This window comes from Lathyrus oleraceus, chromosome 6 (assembly GCF_024323335.1).
Source record: "Lathyrus oleraceus cultivar Zhongwan6 chromosome 6, CAAS_Psat_ZW6_1.0, whole genome shotgun sequence".
NCBI lineage: Eukaryota > Viridiplantae > Streptophyta > Magnoliopsida > Fabales > Fabaceae > Lathyrus > Lathyrus oleraceus.
In genome coordinates this window covers 26,213,773-26,226,107 of record NC_066584.1, presented here as the reverse complement: position 1 = coordinate 26,226,107, position 12,335 = coordinate 26,213,773, and the positions used below count along the sequence as shown (strand labels likewise).

Sequence of the window (12,335 nt, the reverse complement as noted above, 5' to 3'; positions counted from 1 at the left end):
ATTCTTATCATATTAAAATTAATAATAGGCCAAAACTCAGATTGAACATTTTAAATATGATACAATACATAATACAACTATGACATATTCAAAACTTACAATATACAAATTACTACAACTATGACAAATTCAAAGTAATATCCACTAATAGTCTAACTATAATTAATTAATGAGCTTTACTTTGAATGATTCAATGCTGTCTTCAAAGATTCATCCTGAACAAATGAAACCAATAGAATAGAACAGTAAATAAAAACATAGATAACATCATATGAATTCAATAATTATGAAGTCACTAAATGACCATGAGTAACAATAATTACCATTGACAAGTGATAGTAGAAAACGACCGAAAGAAATTATTTTAGCATATGCAGTAACATATAAAGTACACTTGTCTAACCTATGACAATGAGCCGTTGACTTACTTACAAGCCTATGACTATGACAATAGAGTAGGAAACGAATCATGTATCGGTTTAGTTTTTGAAATTGTTGGCTCCGGATATGATGGATCAACCAATGGGAAAAAAATGAACCAAAATGCAAATTGACATCTTAAACAAGCCATTACTTGCATATGATAAACAAACAGCTAATACCTTTAGAAGTGAACAATTCACGAAACAGGCGTCTCAAATATCCATAATCTGGTCGTTGATCAAATGTCAAGGAACGACAATAATGAAAGTAAGAAGCGAACTCCACAGGATACGATTTACAAAGTACCTAAGAACAAGAAAATTGTAGTCAGGTGTTAAATACCAGAGGGGGTATGTAACAAGGGGAAAACACAATTTGCGTACCTCGGTGCGAATTGATAACTTCGTTTTACAAATCTTTTCATATTTTTGTGTTCTCGTGGAAGCTTGCAGACCCTGCCAAGGAAGGCTAAAAATACAAGAATCAAACAGTTAAGTCCTACATTTACCGAAAAATCCTTAAACAATTGATACTCGCAAGAATCGGTGAAAGTAGAATCAATAGGATGAGACATGCCTTCCTCTTAAAAAGTACAAAAGAACATAACCCATAGACTCCAAATCATCTCTGCGACTTTGTTCTGAAGAAGTAAAACCGAAATTGTGATGGAAAATTGTAGGTTGAATATATAGACAGTAAAGAATGAGAAACTCGTTCATGTACTAACCAATTCCTTTATGAGTATTGCAACTTGCGTAACGTGCAGTTCCTGTTAAGTTTTTGTTCTCTCTGGATGAGTTTATCAAGGTAAAACAAAATATTAAGCAACACTAACATGGCTAGATAAACTCAAAACGATAAGCCACAAGTTACTAAGATGTTTTGTAACCGAGTTTGTTTTTCATCGAGAAAAATGACTAGCAATAGAAAGATTCATCGCTTATCATCGAAATTAAAAATCTCAAAATCTTATACCTGTATGGAATGTGCTTGTAGCTGATAGGATCTCTATATCCTTTGGAAAGTCCAAAATCAATCATACAAACCTGCGAGTGTTGCATATTTCATAAATCATCGTATAATAAAATTTGGAAGTATAAAAGAATTAAAAAATGGAAAAGCTATTCTTCATTTGAGTTTGCTAAGAAATGAAAGAATAATAATGAAGCTACCTGATTTGCTTTCTTCCCAAGACCCATAAGGAAGTTATCTGGTTTGATATCTCTATGCAGAAGTCCCTTGGAATGTAAATACTCGATCCTCGTAAGCTGTAGTCAAAGAAATAAACTAGGGTTAGACCTTGTTAGATTAAACAGTTTAATTAAGCGCTTATATAGTATTAGCGCTTATCAAGTTATCATATAAGTGCTTTCATATAAGCTATATGCTTTTTTTCTTAAACTATCATGGAGAGCTTATGGAAATAAGCTAAAACCAGCATATAGACATGTTATAAGCTATTTCCATAAGCAACTAGTTAAGCAACTAGTTTACCCATTTTCCTTTAACAAGGCCAGCAAAACAAAATACAAATATTGCAAACAAAAATTTAATGGGATAAAACAACATTCTATATGTGAAGAAGATCAAAACGGCATTTCTATCCCATTCTAAATTAATCTAACAAAATAAAAACCCGATTTTGTTTAGATTAGTTTATAACTTATGAGAGCAGTTATATTGAGATGTGTATTTAATACCTAGCATATAGAAAATCTCTTATAAGTTTATTAGGTGCTTATAAGAAAAGAATAGTTACAGCATCTTCCATAGAAGCACGTCAGCCCTGCATCGAAGACAAACCGAAGCGAAGCATGCCATTCTCACCATCTTCATAGGCCTTCTCAGTTTTTGGAGCGCTCAGGTATATCCCCATCTCAAACTGCAATCACAAAACACACAAAAGAAAAAAACCAACACTGAGTCACAAAAAAACTATGCACTATCAATCACATTAGAACGAAAGCAAGAAAATGATAAAACAATAAAATGAGTGAAATACCAATGCTCAATGACGACAACAGTCTGGGCAGTCTCTTCTTTAACAGCTCCAGAGCCTTCACCTTCTTCTTTCACTTCCCAAACGGATGGAGTGATGGGGAAAAAACTTAAATATAAAGCAAAATAAAACCTGTAGAAACTTTCACAGGCTCCAATGGCAACCAACCAATAGGCATTGGTAAGTTTTGAAAAGACACCAACTTCACAAGAATTTTCTAACCAGAGTCCTACATATAACCATTGTTACCAAGTCTATTAGTTAAGAGAAAAACCAAGAGATGTGTAAAAAGTATTAATGTTTCATCACTTACTAGTTGCCATGAGAGAGAGAACAAAACTCTCTGATATAATAAACCGTTTCATCACTTCAGTAAGTTAGATCAATGGTACTTACTGGCCAGAAACTCATATATATAGGTCATGCATGACTCCAAAAAATAAAAAATCATAGTCGATGGATTCTGTTACATAGTAGCCTAGCTATTTTCTTCAAAATCCAAGAGACAAAATATAAGTACATATTCTTCATTCGGCCATTGAGTAGTGATATATATATATATATATATATATATATATATATATATATATATATATAGAGAGAGAGAGAGAGAGAGAGAGAGAGAGAGAGAGAGAGAGAGAGAGAGAGAGAGAGAGAGAGAGAGAGAGATCATGCATGACTCCAAAAAATCAAAAAATATAGTTGACCTGGAAAATTGGACAACATAAACATTAGTTAACAAAAATAATAATAAAGTAATAAGTAAGTAATGATATAATACATCCATTCATCCATTTCAAGCATAACCCGAAGGTTGTGGCTGAGACTGTGATGATGAGACACCTGATACTCCTTTTGCTGCTAAAGACATTTGTTGAAACTCTAAAATAATTAAATAAACAATTTTTAATAAGGCATAATTATACAACATTACATCATATTTATTAGAAATTCAATAACAAATTTACCTGTTACAATATCTTCTGAAAGCTCAAAATCTTCCATGAGATTCATATCTTTGAAATAGGTAAAAGAAGGCCTTAACCCATTCTGGATGCAAATTAAAGCCTCAACCATTTCAGCAGTTAGAGAACTCCTATAGGTTTCTATGACTCTCCCTCCTGTGCTAAAAGCACTTTCAGAAGCAACAATAGACACTGGTGTGGCTAAAATATCTTTAGCCATTGTAGATAAAATAGGATATTCGATTGAATTACGTTTCCACCACACAAGAATGTCAAAGTTAGGATCCCTTTTAACACACTTACTAGAATTATACACCTCAAGCTCATTTTGTTGATCAATCGAGTCTTGCTCCTCTAAATGTTGCTCAAAAGCATCAGCTCTAGCCATAAGTGATGAACGGGCAGTAGATTGCATTTGTTCCATCATTGGAGACATTATTTCCACCACTACCAAGAGGATGTATGGAATTATGTTCTTGGTCATAAGCTTGCTTATACCAATCATACAACTTTTGTAAATTCTCTTTTATAGATTTTACCAAGTCACTACCAAACTTTGATCCAACTCCATACATGTCCTTAAACGCCCACTCAATGTAACTCAACTTGTATCTTGGATCAAGAATAATACCAAAATATATCATCTTGTTCATCTTATCAGGACTTCCCCAATATCTATTATATTTTTCCATCATATCTCCACCCACACTTGGAAAAATATCATTTAAGTTCAAATTAGCTTGCTTTAACTCACAATAAATGACAGCCACTTGGTGAAAACAAGTATGCAAACTCACATTTTGAGAGGTGGAAAAAGTCTTAGTTGCTTCATAGAATAACTTTAGGAAAGCGCTAAAAGCCCTAGAAATGTCCCAATCATCATTGCTAGGGGGATTACCTTTTCCAAAGAACTCCCTATAGCTCGACTCTTCATCCTCAAGCTTTTCAAAAGCGAGTTGAAACTTCTCCGCAGCCTTTAGCATTAAATATGTCACGTTCCAACGAGTTGAAACATCAAGACATACTAATTTTTTGCAAGTTATTCCAGCAAATTCAATGCATTATTTAAACTTGGTTGCCCTATGAGGTGAGGACTTAACAAATCTAGCAACATTTCTAACACTAGTTACAGATAAATGTTTATCTTTCAAACCCTCATTTACCACCAAGTTCAAAATGTGAGCTGAACACCTCATATGAAAACACTCTCCATCCCCCATTAACCCATTCATATTTGCTATTTTTCTCTTTAGATATGTCACAGCAACATCATTTGAAGTGGCATTATCAACAGTTATGGTTGACACATTCCTAATTCCCCAATCCCTTAACACTTCTTCAATCTTCCTACCTACAATTTCACCTTTGTGGTTTGGAATTACGGTAAAGCTTATAATTCTTTTTTGATACTTCCATTCGTTATCCACAAAGTGTGCCGTAAGGGTCAAATAGTTGAGATTTTGTATAGAAGTCCAGCAATCACTAGTAAGTGCTACCCTATTGCAATCAGACTTAAAAAAGGCCTTTAACTTTTGTTTTTCATCCAAGTATAGCTGAAAACAGTCCCTAGCTACCGTACGCCTAGATGGGATGGTAAATTGGGGCTGCATTACTTTGGAATAAAATTTAAACCCTTCACCCTCTACTGCACTAAATGACTGCTTATCTAGAACTACAAAAACTGACAAAGCACTTCTACAAGCTTTCTTGTCAAATCTAGAGCTAACTTGAACCAATTTACCATCTACACTTGGGTATGTTAGAGTAGTTTGTGTGGAGTCAGTTGACACGACAAGGGGCTTCTTATAACATTTTAAAATATGGTGGTTCAAATTAGTGGTGCCGTGAGTTCTAGGGTCACACAAGTATTTTTTATGGCAGTGTTTGCAGGCTGCAGTGGGTGCATCAACTAGGTCATCGGGTAATCTAATAAAATATTTCCAGCAAGCAGATGATTGCCTAGAACCACTTGCACTAGATTTCCTCTTCTTTATAGGTTGCATAGCTGAACCTACTTCATTAATTGGTAGATTTTGATTAGGCTCACCAGTCACTGAAATAACGAAGGAGCCAATCAAGAACTACCAATCAACAAATAGCGGTTCCAATTCATAAAACAGAGACAACAATAACAATATAAATTCTTAGAATTGTAAAGAGAGTAATAATACTTGATACATAAAAAAGAATTGTAAAGAGACAGAACAGAGACAACAATAACCACATCAAAACAAGAACAATACTCAGAGCACCACTGCATTGATATATAAGAACCAGAAAGACAACAATAACAATATAAATTCTTAGAATAACACTACTGTTACTAAAACTATGATTAAAATGATTAACAACAAAAATAATTCTTAGAATAAATTCAGCATCCCAATTAAATAAGTGTCATTCTAAATAGTTATTGGAAAGTTATAAAAGTATTGGCTAAATAAGTGATATATATTATTAAAGTATTGGAAAGATATAAAAGTATTGGTTAACCCGGTGATATATATTATTAAAGCTGTAGCTGATGTAGTTTAGAATGAGATAAAAATGAGATAAAAGTATTGGTTAACCCAGTGGTATATATTATCAAAACCAATATGCATAAGCTAATTTTTGTTACATATAACTAGCAAAAGTCAGGTTCTGTTACTTGCAGACTTTTCCTTTAACCATTCTTTGTCCACCGGGTTTACAAGGAGACTACCATATATGTGAAGGAGAATTGCGGTCCAAAACGCAGCGGAAATTAAAATTTTCTCCTTTAGAGATCCTTACGAATGGTCATGATCAGTGATAGAATATTTACCTCTTGTGACGATTGAAACCTTTGGTGCAGATCTCTTGTGACGATCAAAACCTTTGATGCAGATCCACGGAGCGATCATGAACGTTGAACGATGGCAACGTCTCTACTCAGTCCACACGAACGGATTCCTTCAATCTCAGTGCTAGCTGGTCCGAATGAAGGCTTTGAGTGAGAGAGAGAGAGAGAGAGAGAGAGTGAAAACGAAAAGAATGCAACCGCCAATAATGCTTCTGCACAAGGGTTCTATTTATAGAACCACTTGTGTGGGCTTCAAGCTAAAAGCCCACTTAAGTGTATTTTGGCCCATATCTTATAATATGCCCAAAATCACTTAAGCCCATGGTACCTTACCATATTTCGTATTCTGCTCAAGTACACCGCACCTTACGATGTTCTATAATTCACTTAAGGGCACTGTACCTTACGGTATTCCTTAGTTTCTCTATCTCTCATCAATCCGTCCTTTGTGTGTGACCCTGTAGGTTTTCGTGACGTTGGCAATTATATTAAATCATGCATTTAACATAATAAACAGTGAGCGGTATCTAGCAACACATCACTGCTACCCAAGACACGAAAATGTCATGTGATCTGACAAAACCTTCTGTGACAATACTTATGTGTATAATTACCCTTTTGCCCTTATGTCTATATTGAACACAAGGCATAGACCGTGTCATCCTTGTCCAGTTCAATATTGGGCCCATAGACATTTATCCTGTTATGCAGGATGGGCAAATTCCATCTAGGTCACTCATGTCCCTCAGCATGCTTCGTGGGGTACCCATCAACTGTCTTTATGGTTATCCAGTTACGGACAATGTTGGATCAGCAATAAAGCACTCGACTCTACATCTAGGATCCATAGTGGTTTCAGGTCGAAGAGTGGAATACACTATTATCACCATGAGAATAACTTATGACACTTTGCATAACTTTCTATATAGTATTCTCATAGCGGGTCAATCCGGTATAAATGTTACTCCTAATATTCATACCTATGTTTAAGACTTGATAACTCTTTATCCATGATCCATGAGATGTGATCATCAGTCTACAAACATAATAGTCTTAATGCTTTAATGTTATCCCACTTCACACTAAAGCTCGACTACGGATACTTTAGGAATAGTGTCCTTATGTTTAATGTGTTCTCATGATTAAGTCACACTTAATACATTAATCAGACTATCTATTCCAGGGACTTTATTAATCAACCATAATAAAGAGAATGCCTTTTATTATTCGATACAAGTACCAAAATGTATTGGCCTCTAGGGCTTACACCAACAATCTCCCACTAGCACTAGAGCCAATCAGGCATACCCTGTATGCCCATTGATCTAGTATGGCCATCATGCTTCTGCTGCGCAAGAGGCTTTGTCAGTGGGTCAACTATATTGTCAAGTGTAGGTACTTTACATATTTTCACATCTCCTCTATCTATTATCTCTCGAATGAGATGATAACGCCTAAGTATGTGTTTGGATCGTTGGTGAGATCTAGGCTCCTTGGCTTGTGCGATAGCACCATTGTTATCATAATAGAGACCAATGGGATCCACAATGCTAGGGACTATGCCAAGTTCACTAATGAACTTTTTGATCCAAACAACTCCCTTTTCTGCATTTGAGGCAGCAATATACTCGGCCTCGGTTGTAGAATCAGCAACTGTATCTTGCTTTGAACTTTTCAAGCTCACAGCGCCACCATTTCAGCAAAACACATAACCATTGGAATCATTCATATTAAAGAGTCTCAGCACCTTGTCTATGTACTCTGACTTAGGCCAAGCATTTTATGATCTATCTCTATAGATTCTGATTCCTAATATATAGGCTGCTTCACCTAGGTCCTTCATAGATAAGCATTTCCTCACCCAAGACTTTGCTTGTTGCAGGGTAGGGATATCGTTTCCAATACGTAATATGTCATATACATATAATACCAGGAATACGATCATGCTCCCACTAACTTTCTTGTAGACACAAGGCTCATCTTCGTTCTTGATGAATCCATATTGTTTTACTGTTTCATCAAAACGAAGATTCCATGAGTAATACATCACCTTGATCCGATATCCATATATCTCAGGTAGGTAACGTATTCTGCCTGACCTACGCTGGTCTTGTTCTACTTGAGCAGGTTGCTCTTACACAACTACTTGTGTTTCCTGCTCCAATTCCTCCATAGGTGTGTCGATGCTTTGTGATTCTTGAATTTCTTCAAGCTCTATTTTCCTCCCACTGGTTCCTTTGGAAATAAAATTATTTTCTAGGAAAACTCCAGTTCGAGCGACAAACACTTTGCCCTCAGAAGGATTGTAGAAGTAATACCCTCTTGTTTCTTTAGGATACCCCACAAATAAGCATTTGTCAGATTTGGGCTCAAGCTTAGTTGAAACTTGTTGTTTCACATAAAATTCGCCACCCCAAATCTTCATGTAAGATATATGTGGTCTCTTACCATTCCATATCTTATATGGTGTCTTATCAACCTTTTGGATGGAACACGGTTAAGTGTGTAAGCTGTTGTCAATAGTGCATGTCCGCAAATGGAGTTTGGAAGATCAGCGTGACTCATCATGGATTTAACTCATTAGGTTTCATCCTTTTAGTATTAATGTTATAAGTTGGCATTATGAGATCAAGGATATATAGTCCATTGTTCATTTGTGCATAAGCATAGAATATATCATTCAAATAAATTGAGCAACAATTGTTCTTTATTATAAATGAAAAAACCAAACTTGTCCAAACAAGAAATGGAAATAATATTCCTGCTAATTGCAGGTACATAATAACAGTTCTCTAACTGAATTATTAAACCACTAGGTAAAATCAATACATACGTTCCTACGGCTAAAGCAGCAACCTTTGCTCCATAGCCAACTCATAGATCGACTTCACCTTTTGCCAAATCTCTACTCCTTCTCAGCCCCTGCACATTTGTACAACTGTGAGAACCGCATCCAGTATCTAATACCCATGATGCAAAAGTAGATAAATTAATAATAAAAATACCTGAAGTTGAAGTCTCTACTCCATTCTTCTTATCTTCCAGGTACTTTGGGCAGTTTCTCTTCCAGTGTCCGGTCTTACCGCAATGGAAGCAGGTGCCTTCTTTTGCTATGCCTCCATTAGGCTTCAAAGCAGCAACGGTGGGTTTGGCAACTTCCTTGCCTTTCCCTTTATCACCCTGCTTAGTGGACCTTTTGTTCTGTCTCTTTCCATTTCCGATCATCATAATGGACTTCCCTTTTGTCTTCATATTCTGCTCAGCAGTTCTTAACATAGCTAGCAGTTCAGGAAGAGATTTGTCCATATCATTCATATTGAAATTTAGGACAAATTGACTGAAACTATCTGGCAACGATTGCAAGACCAAATCAGTCGCAAGTTCCTTTTCGAGGGGAAAACCCAATCTCTCAAGGTTTTCCACATACCCAATCATCTTGAGTACATGGGGACCTACAGGGGCTCCCTCAGCTAACTTGCTTTGGAAAAGGGCTTTTGAAACTTCAAACCTCTCATGCCTTGCTTGCTCTTGATAGAGCAACTTCAGGTGTTCGATCATATCGAACGCTGACATGTTCTCATGTTGCTTTTGCAATTCTGAGTTCATGGTAGCTAGCATGAGACAAGCAGTTTCATTGGCATCATCGACATGCTTCTTATAAGCATCTCTTTCTGCGTTAGGTGCAGAACTAGGAGGTTCCTCTTCAGGAACAGGAGTCTCCAAGACATACAGCTTTTTATCATGTTTGAGGACAATCCTCAGGTTTCGGTGCCAATCCAGGAAATTTGTCCCAGACAATTTTTCCTTATCAAGGATTGATCGCAAGATGTTGTTAGAGGTGTTTGCTGTCATGGTAATCTACACAAGGATTAATGAAAATATAAGTATCATTGACATATTTAATTAGGCCTTTAATTAAATATGCTCCCACTATTTTACTCAAAACAAATGACCCTCATCATTTGATTCGGAAAATCCCGTTGGAAGATTTTCTAGTGGGTCGAGATCCATATTTCACTTCGTTCTAAGTCCGCGTAGGCGGATTACACAAAACTAGGTTATTTAGGTAGGAACTCCTTCCAATTGTATCTCATACAACTCTCGAAATTTCAGTTGGGTGAATAACTCCTTATTCGAATCCATCATATGGATCATTCCCAACTCTTGCTTCTAAAACATATATGATATTATTATAATTAAGTTTGACCCATTGTCTTAGCAGTTGGATATTACAATTATCCCATCGCACCTTACTAATATAGAACATGCACCTCGCTTTGGCGAAACCTACATTATCCGATACTAGTCTTGATGAGTGCTAAAACATGGAAAGCAAACATGTATAATATTATCATAATTTGTTTAGTTAAGTTTGACCCATTGTTTTAGCAGTTGGATATTACAATTATCCCATCGCACCTTACTAATATAGAACATGCACCTCGCTTTGGCGAAACCTACATTATTCGATACTAGTCTTGATGAGTGCTAAAACTTGGAAAGCATAAACTTAATATTTTAGTTTGAGGGAATTGCAATTGTTATGATCTCACCGGCTTGTTTTATCATATAAATCGTCTCTCACATGCATCAACATACATTCACATGCATCAACATACATACAAACAAAATGAAACAGTTATGGCCCCTAGCGCAATTGTTCTCCCAAGCCAATGAGAGAACCTAAGCTAACCTACAACGATCTAAGCTTCTCCAAGCAAGATCTTCAAGGTTGTCCTCCTTTAATATTGAATTCTTCTCTAAGCTTCTCCAAGCAAGATCTTCAAGATTGTCCTCTTTTGATATTGAAATCTTCTCTTTCTTCATAACATTGTCTTCTTCTCTTTATTCATAACATTACATTCCAGAAGAAACTCGTTTTACATACGAGGGTTTGAGATGAGAAAAGAAGTTACATTAAGAGATCAAAAGGAGAGGCAAGACACGCATGTCGTATTTAAAAACCCAAAACAAAATAAAGGAAGACTAAGGCCATAACTGATCACAACAAGGCAACAATAATAAACACATTATTATTATTATTATTAATCTTAATTCCTTTAATTAATTAAAACCAAATTAAATTTCGGCGACCGATCACACTACGCAGAGTTAGCTTGTGAACAATTCATTTGAAATGGACATTGTTTTGCATCAACACAACCCTTGCGTAGTCACAAAACAGAAACCCCAAAATTTTGATCCTGGGAGTGTGACGACCGTCACAAGCATGTTACGACCGTCACAGGTCACAAGCATGTTACGACCGTCACAGGCATATGTTACGACCGTCACGAGGCCAAAACAGAAATGCCTAGATTTTTGGATCTGTGAGTGTGACGACCGTCACAAGGCATGTGACGACCGTCACGTCCTTGTTACGACCGTCATGGGTTTGTTACGACCGTCATGCATCCAGCTTGTTACGCTCGTCACACGAGCTTCACGCGGCCAAAATAACAGACTTTGAAACAGTCAACACACGTGTTCCAAAACCCTAAATTCACAACTCTTTGACGGCACAACCCTTGCGCCGTCACCAACCCTAATGCGCCAATTTCAGACCGTCAAACACACCTCGATCGTTGATTCAGTATGATTGATCAACAGGTCATTGCTTCACCATACTAATGTCGGATTCCGAAGCAAATGACCATTGATCGCTCAAAGGAAAACAATCATTTAGTGTACGAATGAATGAAACAGAAACAGTATATCACATATACCGTACTTTGCATTAGGATTACTTATATCATATATAAGTTGATCGGTCTCAATTGTGTAACCTATGGACGATCGATGTATCGCTGCTTCACCATACTAATGTCGGATTCCGAAGCATAGTCAACATCAATCATCCAACTCGTACACTCATGATGCCAAATTTAATTACTCGTTTAATTAATTGATTCATTCTGTCTTTTAATCATATTAATACAGAAAATAAACAGCTATCCGAGTCATGGTTTCGTAAGTGGCTCTGATACCACTGAAGGAGAATTGCGGTCCAAAACGCAGCGGAAATTAAAATTTTCTCCTTTAGAGATCCTTACGAATGGTCATGATCAGTGATAGAATATTTACCTCTTGTGACGATTGAAACCTTTGGTGCAGATCTCTTGTG

At 36.4% G+C, this 12,335-nt stretch overlaps 1 protein-coding gene across 1 annotated transcript; it reads right to left on the bottom strand.

Moving 5' to 3' along the window:
• Positions 1-210: 210 nt before the first annotated feature.
• On the bottom strand, positions 211-2,787 carry LOC127093788 (casein kinase 1-like protein 4). The gene is made up of 11 exons (XM_051032690.1): positions 2,736-2,787; positions 2,407-2,651; positions 2,227-2,305; positions 1,918-1,925; positions 1,596-1,691; positions 1,399-1,469; positions 1,151-1,212; positions 1,000-1,063; positions 807-891; positions 603-729; positions 211-215 (listed from the first exon to the last, which is right to left on the bottom strand). Exons 1-11 carry the CDS (start codon positions 2,785-2,787, stop codon positions 211-213), a joined length of 894 nt encoding a protein of 297 aa, XP_050888647.1.
• Positions 2,788-12,335: the final 9,548 nt, after the last annotated feature.

Excerpts from the sequence above, each read along its gene's own strand:
- LOC127093788 (XM_051032690.1), bottom strand. The coding sequence starts at position 2,787 with ATGAAACGGTTTATTATATCAGAGAGTTTTGTTCTCTCTCTCATGGCA. Across the intron at positions 2,652-2,735 it reads TCTCTCTCTCATGGCAACTA|GACTCTGGTTAGAAAATTCT; the intron begins GTAAGTGATGAA and ends GGTTATATGTAG. Across the intron at positions 892-999 it reads TTGTACTTTTTAAGAGGAAG|CCTTCCTTGGCAGGGTCTGC; the intron begins GCATGTCTCATC and ends TTGTATTTTTAG.